We start from the raw sequence: 19,244 nt of genomic DNA, 5'->3' as shown, positions 1-19,244 counted from the left end.
TTAAAAGTCCAAATTATCGCTGGACAGTTGTGGTGAATGCATTTCATCCCAGCACTTTAAGTACACTGTAGCTGTCTTCAGATACACCAGAAGAGGGCACCAGATCTCTTTACAGATGGTTGTGAGCCACCATGTGGTTGCTGGGAATTGAACTCAGGACCTCTGGAAGAGCAGTCGGGTGCTCTTAACCGCTGAGCCATCTCTCCAGCCCCATCCCAGCACTTTAAAGGTAGAGGCAGGAGGATCTCTGTGACTTCCAGGCCTGGTCTATCATGCAAGTTCCAAGACAGCCAGAACAGTTAAACAGTGAAACCCTGTCTCAAACAAAACAAAACAAACAACCCCTCAAATCCAAATTATCATAAACCATAGGTTTCTGAGGTTTGTGAGTTGAATTTCTTCCCTTTGGCTTTAAAAAAGTTACATGATGAAATCTTATGGATATTGGTTTTAAATAAAATATTAACATATGTGCCTTGTGTCCGGCCCTCTCATTTCCACCTCTATGCAGCAGGGCCTCTGCTGGCCAAATTACAAGGCCTCAGGAACTGAAGAACATCTTAGTTGGAGCTGTGAATTTAATTTTGTGGCTCTCAAAACGGCGACAAAGCAACACAGAACACCTACAGTTAGCAGTTTTGGTAAATTTGTTAAAACCATAGCCCTTCTGGCTGAGCTCAGTAACGCTTAAGAAAATTTGTCCCACATCGCTCTCCGTCCGCCGCCGGCTTTTCTGCGCGCGCGGATTATCTCTGGCCCAGGAGACTGCGATGGCGTTCCTGTGTCAGCGCGACAGCTATGCACGGGAGGTGCGGACCGGTGGGCGAGGGTCCTAAGGACGAGGGTGCCATCGGGAGGGAGGGTGGATGCAAGCTCCAGTCTCGGTGTAAGAGGATAATGCGTACACTCCTCTCTCCGCGCAGTTCACCACCACCGTGGTCTCTTGCTGTCCCGCCGAGCTGCAGACGGACGGGAACGGCGGCAAGAAAGAAGTGCTGAGCGGTTTCCAAGTGGTTCTGGAAGACACCCTGCTTTTCCCCGAGGGTGGGGGCCAGGTACTAGGAGCAGCCTCAGCCCCCCCCAAGGAACCCCCACATTCCAGTTCGCTCCTGCAGAAAATGCGCTCGCCCTTTCTCAGCCTCAGTAAATCAGAGGGACGTGCGTTCATTGCGTTATTCATTCAGCACATGCTGACAAGACACATGCAGTGTGTCATATTCCAGGCGCTTAAATAGACTGAACAAGACAGTGCCATTAAATGTCTGTATGCCAGGTGTAAGTGATGACAGTGTCACTAGAAATAAGCTTGGTAAAGGGAAAGAGTGGTGGAATGCTCGCCTCTGTAGAGAACCTTCTGGACTACTCGGTAGTTGTCTGTGAAGGAAAGGGGTAAGCCAGTGCAGCTATTTAGTGGTTCTGGGGGGCAGGAGGAATATTTCAGGTAGACAGAATAACTGTGCAAAGGCCCTGAGATGGAAATCAGCACGAAACATTTTACAGCGATTAAGTTGCTGCTCGGAGAGTTCAGAAGAGGCCATTGCCTTTACAGAGACCTTTCAGTGCTCTGAGGGAGAGCCTAGCTACAGCTTACAGAAACAAGAGTGCCAAAGTGGGTGTTATGGTGGGGGGGGGTTCTTTCTTACCAGCCGGGTTGATGGTATAAACAAGGTCAGTGAAACCTTGAAAGAATCACTGAATCTACATAAGTGTAACAGGCAGTGCAGTAGTGCCTGAGCTTGTGCGTGCTGAGGACAAGCTAGAGAGCTTTGGAACGGTGATTGAGGGCCTTGGAGTGTCTAGGAAGGTATAGTCTCCTTTCAGGAAACCAGTGATCTGTGGAGGATCTGAGGCAAAGAGGAATTTGGTAGACCCGTGTGGGGATTGGGAGGAGCCCCAGGTTTTGCTTTTTATTTTTTATTTTTATCAGTTCCTTATTTTCCCACATCGCACATCTGATCTGCTAAAGAAAACCCCTTGACCCCCGAGAGTCTATAGAATGCCTCTTCTTATTTTTATTATTATTTTTTTAAAGATTTACTTATTTATTTTATGTAAGTACACTGTACCTGTCTTCAGACACACCAGAAGAGGGCAGCGGATCCCATTACAGATGGCTGTGAGCCACCATGTGGTTGCTGGGAATTGAACTCAGGACCCCTGGAAGAGCAGTCTGTGTTCTTTCTTTTTTTTTTTTTTAATTATTTATTTATTATATATGAGTACACTGTAGCTATCTTCAGACACACCAGAAGAGGGCATCAGATCTCATTACAGATGGCTGTGAGCCACCATGTGGTTGCTGGGATTTGAACTCGGGACCTCTGGAAAAGCAGTGAGTGCTCTTAACCGCTAAGCCATCTCTCCAGCCTGCAGTCAGTGTTCTTAATCACTGAGCTATCTCTAACCTGTAATCCTGCCAGCCCTGAATCTTTCCTATTAGACATTACTTCCTTGTCTTCCTGATTTCCCAGACTGTTAGGTCTCTTTAGATTGAGTTTCTGTGGTGTGATCTGTGTATCTTATCTACATGTTGTTATTTGGATAGCTTGTAGCAGCTGGCACTGGATACTTTTCTATTATTTTTTTAAAGGATTCATTTATTTATTTATTTATTTATTTATTTTGGTTCTTTTTTTCGGAGCTGGGGACCGAACCCAGGGCCTTGCGCTTCCTAGGCAAGCGCTCTACCACTGAGCTAAATCCCCAACCCTCGTTTATTTTATTTATATAAGCACACTGTAGCTGTCTTCATGCACACCAGAAGAGGGCATCAAATCCCATTACAGATGGTTGTGAGCCACCATGTGGTTGCTGGGGTTTGAACTTAGAACCTCTGGAAGGGGAGTCAGTGCTCTTAACAGCTGGGCCATCTCTCCAGCTCTGGATACTTTTTTAAATAATGAATAATGAATGATATTGTTTAATCTAATCCTGGTGCCAATGCTGAGGTATGTGTGGTTAAGGGCAGGAACACTCAGACCACTTTAGACTGTTAAATATAATCCAAGTCAGTGGTTCTCACCCTTCCTAATGCTGCTTCCCTTTAACCCAGTTCCTCATGTTGTGACGCTGCTCCACCATAAAGTTATTTTGTTACTACTTCGTAATGAAATTTTGCAGTTATGAATTGTGACATAAATATCAAATATTCAGGATATCTCATGTATGACCCCTTGAAAGGGTCATACAAACTTCCAAGGGGTCGTGACCCACAGGTTGAGAACCACTAATTTAAGGTGCCAACAGAAAGGATTTAGGATCTTTTGAGTTTTACTAAAATCTTCAGTGCTGGGTGTATTTCCTTTGGTTTTAATTCTGCTTTTCTGCCCCCAAAAACAACACATATAGGTGTTCAAATCGAGGACAGAGAATCCGGTCAGGGAGTCAAGTGGGCCGCCCTCACTTGACATTGCCTTCTCTTCGACTAGGAGGCTCAGATTCTGGGTCTGTCTCTCTGAGAGCTTCCCTTAGAGGCTTTTCTCATCTAGGTAGGGTGAGCCCTGCCCCAAGGTTGATTACTTCTTTCCCCCAGCCTGATGACCGTGGTACCATCAATGACATCTCTGTGCTGAGGGTGACCCGTCGTGGGGCCCAGGCCGATCACTTCACGCAGACACCTCTGTCCCCTGGGAGTCAGGTCCAGGTCCGGGTGGACTGGGAGCGGAGGTTTGACCACATGCAGCAGCATTCAGGTAAGGGCCACAGGGCGGGGACATCCAGGAAGATAGGCTGTGAATAGCCACGTGACAATGACTGAGCTGGGGTTGCAGGTCTCTAGGGATCCAGGCAGTATGCAGGGAATATTGTGAAAACAACATGAAGGTTAAAGTTCCAGAAGAACTGTTGGCCTTTTCCCCTCCTTTTTAATTTTGTTCAATTTAATTTAACAGGGGAAGGGGGAAAGCACATGTCATTATGCCTGTGGAGGCCAGAGGACAACTTGTGGAATTCAGTTCTCTCCTTCAACCCTACGGGTCCTGGGGGTTGATCTCAAGTTGTCAGAGAAGTCATTAATCATTGAGCTATCTTGCCAGCCCTTTCTTGGTTTGCAGGGGGTGGGGGGTTGGGGGGGTGGGAGTGGGGACAGAAGGTTTTGGTTGGACCAAAACTCAATATATAGATCAGAATGACATCTTGCCTCTTCAATACTGGATTACAAGCATAGCATGCCTACCCAGTTACTGCTGGTTAATAGTAGTCCCACTTGATGTCTCTGTCTGGATGTCTTGTAGGTTTTCAAGTTCATAATGCCCTAAAATGAAGTGGAAAGGTCACCGTCTTCTCCCCACTTGCTTTAGTATCCCACTGGTCTTCAGTATCTCCCCAGTGACTCCAGTCACAGCATCTCCTCCCTGTCTCTCACAGCATCTCCCCAGTGACTCCAGTTACAGCATCTCCCCAGTCTCTCACAGCATCTCCCCAGTCTCTTGGGTCATTCATTCAGCATCTCCTCAGCCACTCAGGTCATTCCAGATGCCTCACTGGAGACAGTGCGGCAGTAACTTGAGTGTCTCCATTTATCCTCAATTATCTTTCTACTTCCGCCTACCACAGTCGTCCCAGTCCCCACACTTGCCATCTTCCCTGTGGACCTCTGACTGGTTTCCTCATGTGCAGTCTTGCTCCTCTGTACCTCAGCCCAAACTGCCTTTTCTTTTCCTCACATTAGGGGCAAAATCCAGGGCCTCATGCCACAGAGCAGTCCTTTTATTTCCTTGTACTGCTGGTGGTTGCACCCAGGGCCTTGCTTGTGCTAGCCAAGCCCTCTGCCACAGAGCAACCTCAACAATGTTTAAAAAAATAAAAGAAGGGGTTGGGGATTTAGCTCAGTGGTAGAGCGCTTGCCTAGTAAGCGTAAGGCCCTGCGTTTGATCCCCAGCTCCGAAAAAAAGAAAAGAAAAAAAAAAAAATAAAAGAAAATGAGATCACCTCACTCTGTTGCTCTTCAAAATCTTCCTGTTGTTCTTGTGTATAAAGCTGTTACCAAGGCCTGTTACCAAGGCCTACAGACCTTGCATATATATTCTGACCTCATCAGGACACCCCCCTACAGCTTGCTGTCTGCACCCCCCCACTGCATCCATCTTTTTGAACAGACTGCTGTTTCCTCCTCAAGGCTTTGCCAGTTCTTTACGTCTTCCCTCTTAATTCTCCCTCTTCCTTTTCTCTTACTGCCTTCTTCCTTCTCATCAGTCAGGAGTGCAGGTGCACCTTGGAAGTCGAGCTCTGTATGCTGCATGTGGTAGATGTTCAGTAAACATTTGTCAGATGAATGAATGCCACACACCAGAACTCCAACTCAGACCCCACTTCTGAGGAGATACTTGCCTTGGCAAGTTATTGTGAAGTAACATTGTAAAGCTATAGGGAGAATTCTCAAGCCGATCATGGATCGACCTGTCTGTCTGTCTGTCTGTCTTTTCCTATACTCCCCACCCCTTCCTCAGTGCTGGGAATGGACTTAGACCATTATACTTACTAAGCAAGCACTCTGTCACTGAGACAGACTTCAGCCCTTATGGGTTTCAGTAAAAATGCCTGTCCGGCCTTTGGTTGAGTGTCTGAGATGACATTATGGGATGTGTGGCTGGGCTTTTCACTTTGCTCCTGTCTCACTCTTGGCTCAGGGCAACATCTCATCACCGCTGTTGCTGACCTTCTCTTTGGGCTGAAGACAACATCATGGTGAGTAGAGGCACACGGTGTGCTAGGTCCCCGTGCCAGGTTAAGACAGGAAAGGGAAGGACACTGTTCAAGGTGCCTGTCTTTTGAAGACTGGGTCATGGATGCTCTTGTGTCTCTTAGGAGAAATGTAGGATGAGACAGACATCTGCCTTTGATTGGGAAACAACAGAGTTTAGAGCCCAGAGCAAAGTCTATGATTCCACCATTGCTTGGCTTTGGTCCTGTTCTTTATTATTTTTTTTTAAAGATTTTTATTTATTTATGTATGTGCATACACTGTCACTGTCTTCAGACACATCAGAAGAGGGCATTGGATCTCATTACAGATGATTGCGAGCCACCATGTGGTTGCTGGGAATTGAACTCAGGACCTCCGGAAGAACAGTTAGTGCTCTTAACTGCTGACCCATCTCTCCAGTCGTCCTGTTCTTTATTGTGGTTCCTTTGTAAAACGGAATGGCAGTCTCTACTTATGGGGCCGTGTGTGTGTGTGTGTGTGTGTGTGTGTGTGTGTGTGTGTGTGTGTGTATCCAATAAAATCATTTATATGCTTTGTTTTTTAAAGATTCTTTCTAAATAGCCCTGGCTGACTTTGTAGTTTGAGGCTGGCCTTGAACTCACAGCCATTAGCCTCCTGAGTCCGGATAAGTGTGGCCCCCACCTCTTTTGTTTTGGGAACCTCAACTCACTGTGTATGTGCAGGCAATCTTAAAGTCCAGTCCTCCCTCCATCTCCCAAGCATTAGGATTCTGGGCTCTCACCTTCAGGCTCAGTGTGAGCACGCCTCAGGAACTCCCAGTGTGCTGTGCCTACGCTTCTTGTTCTGACAGGGAATTAGGGAAACTCCGGTGTGTGATCGAGTTGGACAGCCCTTCTGTGACTGCTGAGCAGGTAGCTGCCATCGAGCAGAGTGTCAATCAGAAAATCCGAGACCGGCTGCCCGTGAGTGTGCGAGGGCTGAGCCTGGATGACCCTGAGGTGGAGCAGGTGAGAAGAGAGCCGGCGGCAGTTTTCTCAGAGTGGCTCTCCAAGGGCTCCTCATCAAACCTCAGACAGCCCTGCTACCTTCCCTCTGTTCCAGGTGAGGGGCCGGGGCTTGCCCGACGATCATGCTGGGCCCATTCGAGTTGTTACCATCGAGGGTGTTGACTCCAACATGTGCTGTGGGACGCACGTAAACAATCTCAGTGACCTTCAGGTGAGGAAGGGCTGTGGAGTATTTGAGGACCAGTATGGGAAGCAGGGCTGGGCTGGTTGGTGAGTCTCTCAAGTCTCTCCTTTGTTACTTCAGACCTAAAGAGGGGGTCTGGTCTCTCTTGCCTTTATGTCCTAAGACCCACTGAGGGGTGTGTGTGTGTGTCTGTGTGTCTGTCTGTGTGTGTCTGTGTGTCTGTCTGTGTGTGTCTGTGTGTGTTACCCCCTTGGTATAGGTCATTAAGATTCTGGGCACCGAGAAAGGGAAAAAGAACAAAAGCAACCTGATATTTCTGGCTGGGAACCGGGTACTGAAGTGGATGGAGCGAAGTCATGGAAGTGAAAAGGCCCTGACCTCACTACTTAAGTATGCCCTGCCCTGCCTTGCCCCGCCCCGCCCCCTGCTCCCAAGGCCTGCACCCCAGGGCTTCACATTTCCACCTGCTGGAGAGACAGAGTGACCTGCTCCTGTGGGTCAGGTGCTCTGGATAGCAGCTCAGATCCCACAGAATGCTTTAGTCCTATGTCCTACCTCCCAATTGCTAAGGACCTCGTCAATGTTCCCATCTTGAAGAAGGTACCCCAGCAAGGAGGGTATCATTGATTTCTGTCCCCAGCCACAGAAGGACCTGGGCAGCTGCTCCTTCTCCATTAACCGTTGTCTTATAGGTGTGGAGCAGAGGATCACGTGGAAGCCGTGAAAAAACTCCAGAATGCCACCAAGCTCCTGCAGAAGGTGATTGGTGCTGTGGGGAGTGAAGAGGGCCTGGGCCCCTCACCTGGGCCCATGTGTGGATTCTCAAAGGGTTTGAGGGCAGCACAGGAGGATAACGATGGCGCCCTGTTATCTTTTCCACATGTCTGAGTTCTCATATCCGTTTCAGAACAACCTGAACCTCCTTAGAGACCTGGCTGTGCACACTGCCCACACCCTCAGGAGCAGCCCAGCCTGGGGAGGCGTGGTCACACTACACAGGTGAGAAATGAGAGGCCCAAGTCTCTGCCTCACCCCACAGTGCAGTGCACACTGGGATGTGGGCTGCTGAGTGGTTGGTTTACTAGTGAGCAGACCCCAGGAAGGGTGCTTCTGAGGTCTGGGTTTGATAGTAGCATCTTCACTGTACCTACATAGGTTTCATTAGCTCTTTTCCTGGCATCCCTCACCATCTAACAGGTCTGCGAGTATCTTGGGGCTCCATGGGTGTAAGCCGATGAGAGTGAAGGCTTCTCTATGCTAAGGGGCCTGGGACTTTGTGCACTCAAACAGGAAGCAATGAGAACTGTCAGTTCTCAAGAGGAGGAACCTGGCCTCCTAAGGTCACACCACCGCTTCATCCTGGGTCTCATTCTGTGTCCTTTGTCATAGGAAAGAGGGTGACTCTGAATTCATGAATATCATCGCCAATGAGATTGGGTCAGAGGTAAGAGGCACAAGAGAGTCCGCTTTCACTATGTAGAGGCCCTGGGAGGTGTGAATGAGGGAGTTAGCTTAGCCAGAGTCCCTTCAGGTTAACACAAGAAGAGTTGAAAAAATTTTATCCAGATTGTTTTCCAAGCAGTAGCTGAGACCGATCTCTGTTGTTAGGAGAACTTGAAAGCCACCTAGATCCGTGTGCTGAGAGAACGTCGGGTTGGTGAGACCCTTTGAAAGCCTCTGCCTCAAGTCTCACCTGCCTTTCTTGATCCTCATAGTCCAGCATGAGAGGTTGCCCTTACTTCAGACCTTTACAGAAGGCTTCCTGGGGCTCAGGCTCAGGTCTCTGTGATTCTGCTCGGTACACAGCACTGAGTCTCACGGAGCTGGTCTAGCCCAAGAGACAGGTGTTGTCAGCATTTGTAACTTGGAGGGACAAATGCTGGAGGAAGAACACATTACTTAAAGAGAAGGAGCGGCTTCAGGGCCAGGCCACAAAGCCTGCTTAGAGGTAATCAGGTAGCCAAGGAGCAGAGTGGCCAGCAGAAGGAAGGGGTATGGTGGTTTAGGCATGGTGCATAGGGTGTCTGGTTCAGCATAGACAGGAAAGGGTGGTGGAAGTGAGACTGTGAAAGGTTTCTTCTACTCAGTATGGTTGCCTTCTGCGGCCTTTTAGTGTTTAACCTCCTGGCCATTCTCATAAAGCTTGTTGGCCCAGCATGCCAGGGTTGAAGACTACAGCATCATCATTGATAACATCTCTGTGGTTTAGAGGATGGTCTGTTCTTGACACAGGGCTTAGGGGAGTCAACCCCATGTGTGCTCATCTCCTTGTCCTACCTTCTAGGAGACCCTCCTGTTCCTAACTGTGGGGGACGAGAAAGGTGCTGGGCTCTTCTTACTGGCAGGCCCGACAGAGGCTGTGGAGACCCTGGGGCCCAGGTGAGTGAGTGGCTCCTGGGAGGTGGGGAGGCTGTGTACTTCTGGCATATGGATGCAGCCTTGTGCTACTTAAACTTAGCGGGGCATCACATCCGTGATGAGGCACGTGAGGCAGGCTGAGCAGATGTGCTCTGATACAGGCAAGGCTCGTTGGACAAATGCTGGACCTTATGTCATGCCCCTGAGGTCTCACATTTAAAGGGGCAGAAGGAGACCAGAGCCCAGGGCTTCTGTTTGTTTGTTTGTTTTTTTAAAGATTTATTTTATTTATTCACACTGTTGCTGTCTTTAGACACACCTGAAGGGGACATCAGATCCCATTACAGATGGTTGGGAGCCACCATGTGGTTGCTGGGAATTGAACTCGGGACCTGTGGAAGAGCAGTCGGTGCTCTTAACCGCTGAGCCATCTCTCCAGCTCCTGTCTCTGTTTTTAAGCAGCGGTTCTCAAGCTCTCAGTGCTGAGATCCTTTAATACACTTCCTCATGCTGTGGTGACCCCCATCATAAAATCGTTTTGTTGCTACTTCATAGATGTAATTTTACTACTGTTATGAATCTTAATATAACTATCTGAGAAGCAGGATACCTGAAATGCCACCCCTGTGGACAGGTCATTCATCATCCACAGGTTAAGAACCACAGTCCTAAAACTAGGTCTTGTCTGATACGGTTCTTGGGGAACTGGGAACAAATGTTTCCTCATGGCAGATTGGGATCCAAAACCAGACCAAAGTACAGCTAGCAACAGAGTCACATTTGGTTTTACTAGGGTTACTTATAGGAACAAAAATTATTCAACTATAGCTGTGTCACCAGAGCCCAACCCAGCATGGGTGACAGCTCCCAAAGCCGGGAACCTGGAGCTCACTGCGTGAAGAATGCACACGTGGTACTTCGTCTTTGCCTGTGTAGTTGCTGTCCCTGAGCTCTGAGTCACGCAGCCCTTTGCTCTCCCTTGTCTGCCTCTGCCTCTGTGCAGTGCAGCCTACTGCACTGGTTCTGCCCAGTAGTTCCTCTCTCTCTCTCTCTCTCTCTCTCTCTCTCTCTCTCTCTCTCTCTCTCTCTGTTTCTTTTGAGCCATGGTTTCTCTGTGTAGCCCTGGCTGTCCTGGAACTCCCTCTCTAAACCAGGCTGGCTTCTGTCTCCCAAGTACTGGGATTATAAGCGTGGACCACCATGCCTGTTTTTTTGTTTTGTTTTTTTTTTTTCTTGTTCTTGTTTTAATTACATTCAGAGGTATATGACTCCTGTTTTTTGGGGGCATTAGAATTTTCAGTCACCATTGGCTCTCTGGAGTGTGTTCCTTAGAAACATCAAAAGAAAACATAATTATTTATAATGGAGACTCATAACAGGCATCCTTAGGTGGCCTTAGTGTGGTTTGGCTTGTAAACTGTCCCTCCCTCCCTCCCTTTTTCCTCTTTCTTGGACGAGGTTTTATCCTGTAGCCCAGGCTAGTTTCAACCTTTTGACTCTCCTGTCACCACCTCTCAAGTATGTACCAATATAGACGATTTTCTCTTTTTTTAAAAAAAGATGTATTTATTTTATGTATGTGAGGACACTGTTCCTCCCTTCAGACGCACTAGAAGAGGGCATCAGATCCCATTACAGATGGTTGTGAACCACCATGTGGTTGCTGGGAATTGAACTCAGGACCTCTGGAAGAGCATTCAGTGCTCTTAAGAACTGAGCCATCTCTCCAGCCCCAACAGTTTTCTTAAATAGTCTCTGAGGCTGGCCTCAAACTTGCAGTCCTCCTGCATCAGCCTTTGAGTTCTAGAAATCACCTAGTCCCTCCCTCTAGGCCCGAGGACCACCCTTGGCTTTGACTTCTCACAGACTGTCTCTGAAACCATCTCTCCATTCTCCAGGGTAGCTGAAGTCTTGGAAGGCAAAGGAGCAGGGAAGAAAGGCCGCTTCCAGGGCAAGGCCACCAAGATGAGCCGACGGGCAGAGGTGCAGGCGCTTCTGCAGGACTATGTCAGCACACAGAGTGCTGAGGAGTGAGGGGCCAAGATGCCATCCCTGTGACCACAGCACTCGCTTGGATAGTAAAATATCATGACTCAAATATGACTGCGTACTGCCGTTTATGTTACTGTGCAAGATCCGAACACTGCGTTCCAGTGCTGAGCGATTAGCACTGTGCATCGTTTCTAGCTTGGCTCCATCAGGTGCACCCTCCAGGAGTGGACATTAAGTCAATGGAAGGTACTGATCTAGGTCCTGCCTAAGGCTTCATGCCGTGGTATAGTGGCTTATGGCTATTGCAGGACTCAACCCAGGGCTTAGCCTATCCAAATCTCCTTGCTTTATTTTGTCTGGTTTTTTTTTTTAAAGATATATTTATTATATACACAGTATTCTGCATATATATCTGCGTGTCAGAGGGTATCAGATCCCATTACAGATGGTTGTGAGCCATCATGTGGTTGCTGGGGATTGAACTCAGGACCTCTGGAAGAGCAGTCAGTGCTCTCAACCTCTGAGCCATCTCTCCAGCCTTTTTTTATTTTTTTGAGGCAGTCTTTGTCACCCAGGCTGGCCTCACAACCATAAGTGTTGAGATTATGGGCATAGGCTTCCGGCTTTCATACCTCAGTGTGTGTGTGTGTACACATGTGTGAACATGTGTATGGAGACAACAGCAGTTGTCCTCAAGGTACCATCCTGTTACTGGTCTTTGGCTACTTTGTGGGTGGTTCTTTCTTCTACCCTTCTCCACCCCTTTTCTTTAACCCTTTCAACCCCTTAACACTAAGTAGGAGAGAAAAAAGGATAGAGAAGGAAGAAAAAAGCTCCCTGAATCAAAAGTCAGGGGTTGGAAAGAGGGCAGTGCCATCACTAGACTACTTCCTGCTGATGAGATAAGTTCCTAGGGCAAGTTTGATCTTTGCAGTCTGGGTATCTAATTTCTTCTTCTTTCTCCTTTGTGCACGACTGCTTTTTTTTTTTTTTTAAAACTTTTTTAGATCTATTTATTTATTACATACATAGTGTTCTGCATATATATATGACAGACGAGGACACCAGATCTTTTTTTTTTTTTTTTTTTTTCTTTCTTTTTTTTGCACCAGATCTTACTAGAGATGGCTGTGAGCGACGATGTGGGTGCTGGGAATTGAACTCAGGACCTGTGGAAGAGCAGTCAGTGCTCTTAACTGCTGAGCCATCTCTCCAGCCCTGTGCATGACTGCTTAACAAACCATGACCACCACCAACAATCACCTGCTGCTCAGGGCCCTCTAAAGGGGCCCCAGAATTTCAAATGTCACACAATTGCAGAAACTATGGAGAGCACAAGGCAAATCATAGCTGCTGCAAAGCAGACCCATATCTCACACTTGGGATTAAAACAAAAACATTCTCTCATACTTTTTCTCTCTCTGTATGTGTGTGTTTAAAGATTTTATTTTATGTCTACAAGTGCTATATCTGCATGTATACCTATGTGTCAGAAGAGGGCATCAGATCCCATTACAGATGGTTGTGAGCCACCATGTGGTTGCTGGGAATTGAACTCAGGACCTCTGGAGGAAGAGTCTGCTCTTAACCATCGAGCCATCTCTCCAGCCCCAAGCCTGATTTTTTTTTTCACATGGGTTATCAGAATCATATTACCTCCTCATGGCTTCAAGACAACAGCTTTGTCAACTGAACCATCTTCCCAGTTCTTCAGTCCTCTTTGTGTATGATCTGCGTGTGAGTGCAGGTATACATGTATGTGTTATATATATGGTGTGTGTGTGTGTGTGTGTGTGTGTGTGTGTGTCCTTTTCTGCCTCTTATCACACCATAGGAATGCTGGGATTAAAGATGCATGCTGCTGTGTCCTACCTGTTTACCTGTGTGTTTGTTTGTTTGTTTGTTTTGTTTTGTTTTGAGACAGAGTTTCTCTGTGTAGCCCTGGCTGTACTGGAGGAACTCACTATGTAAACAAGACTGGCCTTGAATTCAGAGATCCACCTGCCTCTGCCTTCTGAGGGGATTAAAGACGTGAACCAGCATGACTTGGCGTGGCTTTTTGTTTGTTTTGTATTTTTTTGTCTGGTTTGTTCAGTTGGTTGGTTTACAATGTCTTAAATAAATAAAATATATGTATTTATTTTGTCTGTGTGTATGCCAAGTCAGTGGATGGCACAAAACAACTTGTGTGAATTGGTTCTCTCTACCATGTGTGTTCTGAGGATTTCACTCCGGTTGGCAGCCTCGGAGGTCAGTCCCTTTACGGGCAGAGCCATCTTGCCAACCCCGACCTGGCTTTTTATGCGGGATCCAGGGTTCTGGAATCAGATCATCTGGCTTGCAGCAAGCACTTTACCTACTGAGGCAGCTCAGCGCCCTGGACGTCTTACAGGGCACCAACCACATTCGTGAGCGCTCTGCCCGTATCACATAATCATATCCTAAAGGCTGCAGCCTCAGTGTACCCCACTGGGGAGCTGGGGACACAGTGCTGAGACCGTGGAAGGGGTAATAAGACAATGGCAGACTGGGCATTTGCTCGGCATCACTCAGGTGAGCTCTGTCCACAGATGGTTTATTCAAACTTGGGCTCACTTAGAACAAGTCATAAACCCGCCTTGCTGGGCAAACGTGGCTGGCTGGCTTACTGCTGAGGCACTCCTGCCCTCCAGTTTCTTGACCTGAACTTGGGGACATCAGCATAGTGTCCTAAGAGAAGGAACTTTCTGAAATAACTCAATTAGGAAGACACAAACACTGGGACAGATGACATGGAAACAGAAGTTAGTTGTGTAAAGCAGGATAAATAACTGACGACATCACTCAGGTCTGTCACAGGCTTCTTAATCCAGTGCCTGGGCCAAGAATTATGTGTTCGGGGAAGGGGTAGATGAGGTTCACCAGAAAGCACAACAGAACGGACTGATTTGCTGGGGAAGAATCTTAGAGGGGCCTGAGAGATGGCTCGGCAGTTAAGAGTGCTTGCTGCTCTTCCGGAGATCTTGGGTTTGCTTTCCAGCACCCATATTGGGTAGCTCACAGTCATCTGTAACTTCAACTCCAGGGAATCTGATGCCCTGCTCTGGCCTCCTCAGACACATGCACACATGCAGCAGACAGATATAAATAAACTCACATTTTTATAATGTGTTGGAGAAGTGGCTCAGCAGTTAAGAGCACTGGCTGTTCTAGAGGAACCAGGTTCAATTCCCAGCACCCACATGGCAGCTCACAACTGTCTGTTTCAGGGGATCCGAACCCTCACATGGACATATAGGCAAAACACCAGTGCATATAAAAAATAAATCATTTAAAAATATTAAAAGGAATCAGTTATGTCGACATACAGAGATCATACTTCAGCATCACTATGGTGTTATGGCACAACCGTCTTCTTGGAGTGTGAAAATGGAAGAGTCCCCAGAGCAGGGGCAGACAGTGACGTTAGAAATGTCCCTCGTTCCCACCTCACCCTTCGGTCCTGGGAGAAAGGCCATGAGTCCACACTATGCCAGAGTGCCTGGGTTTGGTTTTTTTTTTTTCCTCAGTGAGACCTTAAATAAACTCTGGGGCCCTGTCTGGCACTGATGGGAAAACAGACCCTGAGGAAAAAAAACAAACAAACTCTTGGAGAAAGCGCCTGTGTCTTCCTGAACCTGAGTCAACTCTGACTAAGATGTCCTCAGGAGAGGGCAGCCTAGCTGCTCAGGGGGAGTGATGGAGGAGTTCCCTTTTCCTCTAGGAAGTCCTGCACCTTCTGTGCGGTGTCAGCCAACAGAACACCCGGCTTTGCTCTCGGAGAGGCAGAAGGAGGTCTTCCCTGACAGCTCTGGGCTGTTCTCAGAGCTGAAGAAGCTCTCCCAGGAAAGCCTCTCATCTACTGTAGCCTTTCCTAAGGTCCTCGTATGTGACTGATGGTAAATATTTCTGTATCTATGTTCCTTTTTTTTTTTTTTTTTTTTCTTTCGAGAGAGTTTCTCTGTGTAGCCCTGGATGTCCTGGAACTCACTCTGTAGATCAGGCTGGCCTCAAACTCAGAGATCCTCCTGTTTCTGCCTCATGAGTGCTGGGATCAAAGGTGTGCACCGCCACAGGCCAGCTCCCTGGTTTTCTTTCTTTCTTTCTTTCTTTCTTTCTTTCTTTCTTTCTTTCTTTCTTTCTTCCTTCCTTCCTTCTTTTTTTTTTTTTTTTTTTTTTTTTTTTTTTTTTTTTCTTCCTTTCTTCCTTCCTTCCTTCCTTCCTTCCTTCCTTTCTTTCTTTCTTTCTTTTCCCTTTCTTTTTTTTCGGAGCTGGGGACTGAACCCAGGGCCCAAGCGCTCTACCACTGAGCTATATCCCCAACCCCTCCTGGTTTTCTTAAAACGCTAGCCTCAGGATATGTGAGGTCCTGAGTCTCAAATAGAAACACACACAGAAGTCTGTAACTGGTTACTACAGAGCTGCCATGTGGGTGCTGGGAATTGAACCTGGTTCCTCTAGAACAGCCAGTGCTCTTAACCGCTGAGCCACTTCTCCAACACATTATAAAAATGTGAGTTTATTTATATCTGTCTGCTGCATGTGTGCATGTGTCTGAGGAGGCCAGAGCAGGGCATCAGATTCCCTGGAGTTGAAGTTACAGATGACTGTGAGCTACCCAATATGGGTGCTGGAAAGCAAACCCAAGATCTCCGGAAGAGCAGCAAGCACTCTTAACTGCCGAGCCATCTCTCAGGCCCCTCTAAGATTCTTCCCCATCAACCTCAAATCTAAGAGAGGTACATGGAGGAAAGGCACTAGGTAGATGTTGGTCCAAGTACAGTCAAAGGATAGAAATTTACAAAGCCGGTGGTGTGGCTCACGCTTGTAATTCCCAACATTCAAGACGGTAAAGCAGGGGGATTGCCTTGAGTGAGAAGCTTCCCTGGCCTATATAAACAAGACTCATTCTCAAAGAAAAGGGGGATGGTGTGAGGAGATAGCTCAGTACAGCACTTACCACACACCCACATAAACACCAGGAGGCAGAGACAGGAGAATTCTCTGGAACGCGATGGCGAGTCAGCCTAGCCCAATCACCGAGCTCTGGGTTCAGTGAGAGACCTTGCCTTAAAATAGAAGGTGTGGAGATCAACAGACGAAGATGGCAGACCTTCACCTTCAGCCTCCTCGTAAATGCATGCTCAAGAGCACGCAAACATACACTTGAACTTGTACCCACACATGAACGTGTACATGCACACCCTAATTTTTTGTCCTTTATTTTTGAGACAGGGTCTCTCTATGGAGTCTGGATTCCTGGAGTTCATTATTTAGACCAGGCTGGCCTCAAAAATGTCTGCCTCCCAAGCTCTGGGAGTAAAGGCATGAGCCCCCATGCTCAGTTCCTTCCTTCCTTCCTTCCTTCCTTCCTTCCTTCCTTCCTTCCTTCCCTCCTCCTTTCTTCCTTTCTTTCCTTTCTTTCTTCCTTCCTTTCTTCCTTTCTTCCTTTCTTTCTTTCTTTCTTTCTTTCTTTCTTTCTTTCGGGAGGCAGAATAATTTAAAGAACTCTATAGTGCCTCATGGGGTGGCTGGAGAGGAGGTGACTGGGGATCAATCCTAGAGTTTCACACTTCCTAGGCAAGGGCTTTCCACTGAGCTACACTGTCAACACTGCTGGATTCTTAAGATTTGTAAGGAGATGGGCTGGAGAGATGGCTCAGTGGTTAAGAGCACTGACTGCTCTTCCAGAGGTCCTGAGTTCAAATCCCAGCAACCACATGGTGGCTCACAACCATCTGTAATGGAATCCAATGCCCTCTTCTGGTGTGTCTGAAGACAACTTCAGTGTACTTACATACAATAAGTAAATAAATCTTAAAAAAAAAAAAAAGATTTGTAAGGAGACTAGATAGTAAATGTCACCACAGAGTTGGTTCGTATAAATAGCTCACTGAGCCAGTCTACAGTGCACATACATTTCAGAATATCAAGTTATGTGGTAAATACATGTATTTTTTGCCAATTAAAATAAATAAAGCCAAGGAGTCTCAAAAAGAAATAACAACATGCCCCCGGACAGAAAAAGCCTTTTTTCCTTTCACAGCAAGGTAACTTTTATTTTTGCTGTTGCGGTTGACTTGTGTTTAGAATGACGGAGCCCAGAAAACATTTGCTTATTTGCTCTGATGTTATTGAGAGTTCAGCCTGTGCTGAGTGTGTCCTAACCCCCGGAGATCACGGGCAATACCTGTGGACCCTGTTCTTCAGGCGATTGTAGCTGGAGAGAAGAAAGGCGACACAAAAAGAAACAAAGAAAAGAAGGGTTGGATGGGGTTTCTATTGCTGCAATCAAAAAGCAACTTGGTGGGGTTGGGGATTTAGCTCAGTGGTAGAGTGCTTGCCTAGGAAGCACAAGGCCCTGGGTTCAGTCCCCAGCTCCAAAAAAAAAGAAAAAAATAAATAAAAACAAAAAAGGAAAACAAAAAGAACAGGGAAGTAGAGAATATTATTAAGGAGAAGAGGACAGGGAAGAGTTGTGGGTGCATCACAGGCCTGGGAGGTTTTGGTGCCCTGATTACCATCCAGCATTCTGACCACTAGTGCTGAAGAGTGTATGTATACAGGCTGACTGGTTTCCCTTCCAGCAGGACCGCCATCAAGAGTCTTGACGTTAAATTCTGGAGCTGCAAACACTTTGCCTCAAAGATGCTCAGAGCCAAGAAGAAACTGGGTGGTCCATGACCCTTCTAACTGTGGCGGCTGTAAGGAGGTAGAGTAAGGCTGGCTTGAGGCTATCGCCTCTCACCTCTTCTGTCTCCTCCCTCCTCCCCTCCCCTCTCCTCCTGTCCCCTCTCATCTCATATTTGTAGACAATGCCTCACTCTGGTAGCCCTCTAAGTTGAGGTCCTCCTGCCTCTGCTTCTCGAGTAGAGGACTACAGTGTATACCACCATGCCTACCTGGGCTTTTTCTGACTCGTGAAACTGATCTCTTCCTCATTTGTAGATGGGTAAACCCTTGTCAGAGACAGTAGCCATCCCCTGTAATTCTAGAACGCAAGAGACTGAGGCAGGATAATTACCTAAACCTAGGAGTCCAAGACTTGGCTAACGTAGTAAGACCTGTCTCGAAACAAAACAAATCTTGAGGATGTGATGTTTGCTTAGTGTTAGATTGTGTGATTAGGATACACAGGGCACTTAGCTTCCTATCTCAGCTGAAGCAGTCAATTAAACAAACCAAAACACACCTGTTTGATCTTCATTAAGACCCCTGTGAGGTAGGTCCTATTGTTACCCACATTTCACAGGCAAGGTTACCATACCCAAGAGAGAAGGAGTTTGCCTGAGCATGTCTGCTCCCTCTCCCTACCTCCCCACCCCCCTTTCCTTCTTTCTGAAGCAGGATATTCCATATCTAGCCGAGACTGGTCCGGAACTTGCAGTGATCCCCCGGTTTCCATCTCCCTCGTGCTGAGACTGCAGATGTGTACCAGCGTGCTTTGAGGCACACCTCTGACCAGCAGCCTGGTTCCTAAGCCCGTCGCTGAGCCACTGGGTCATCTGACGGCTCAATAAAGTGCTTTACAGGAAGACAAGGCTACCATGGCTTGCATCTTTCCTATCCTGTAAAGTATCCTCACTTCTTCCAGGTCAAATAAACAATTTGGGGCCTTGAGGCTGTTGGGCAATTCTGGCAGGAAAAATACTTGAGTCAAGCTATGGCTGTGAAAACTTCTAACGTTGCCATGAAGTCTCTCATTCGGGGCAGCACGCACACAGTGCTGTTAACGGAGAAGCCAGGGTCCTTGCACATGAGGATGCCTAAGGACAATTTCAGGTGTCTTCTTCCTCTATTTCTCTCCATCTTAGTCCCATGAGACAGTCTCTCTCTCTCTCGCACAGCCATGTAGAGGTGTTTTACATGGGTGTTAGGGATTCGAACTCAGGTCCTCGGTTTATGCAGCAAATGCTCTTAACCTCTAGGCTACCTTCCTGGGCTCCAGGAATCAATCTTTATGGGGCTCTAAAGGTAAGGCCGTAGTTCCCTATACCTCTTCCTGAGCCTGTTTTCCTCC

General features: G+C 47.3%; 1 protein-coding gene across 1 annotated transcript; it reads left to right on the top strand.

Moving 5' to 3' along the window:
• Nucleotides 1–707: 707 nt before the first annotated feature.
• On the top strand, nucleotides 708–11,317 carry LOC116908580 (alanyl-tRNA editing protein Aarsd1). The gene is made up of 12 exons (XM_032911795.1): nucleotides 708–809; nucleotides 924–1,055; nucleotides 3,533–3,692; nucleotides 5,628–5,685; nucleotides 6,516–6,672; nucleotides 6,767–6,883; nucleotides 7,116–7,246; nucleotides 7,549–7,615; nucleotides 7,764–7,855; nucleotides 8,246–8,300; nucleotides 9,141–9,235; nucleotides 11,113–11,317. The coding sequence occupies exons 1-12, from the start codon at nucleotides 771–773 to the stop codon at nucleotides 11,246–11,248; spliced, it is 1,239 nt and encodes a 412-aa protein (XP_032767686.1). The 5' UTR covers nucleotides 708–770; the 3' UTR covers nucleotides 11,249–11,317.
• The last annotated feature ends 7,927 nt before the right edge of the window (nucleotides 11,318–19,244 follow it).

The sequence above is a fragment of the Rattus rattus genome, chromosome 9 (assembly GCF_011064425.1).
Source record: "Rattus rattus isolate New Zealand chromosome 9, Rrattus_CSIRO_v1, whole genome shotgun sequence".
In the NCBI taxonomy this organism is placed as follows: Eukaryota; Metazoa; Chordata; class Mammalia; order Rodentia; family Muridae; genus Rattus; species Rattus rattus.
The sequence above is the reverse complement of the archived record's forward strand: the minus strand, read 5'-3'. Positions and strand labels throughout refer to the sequence as shown.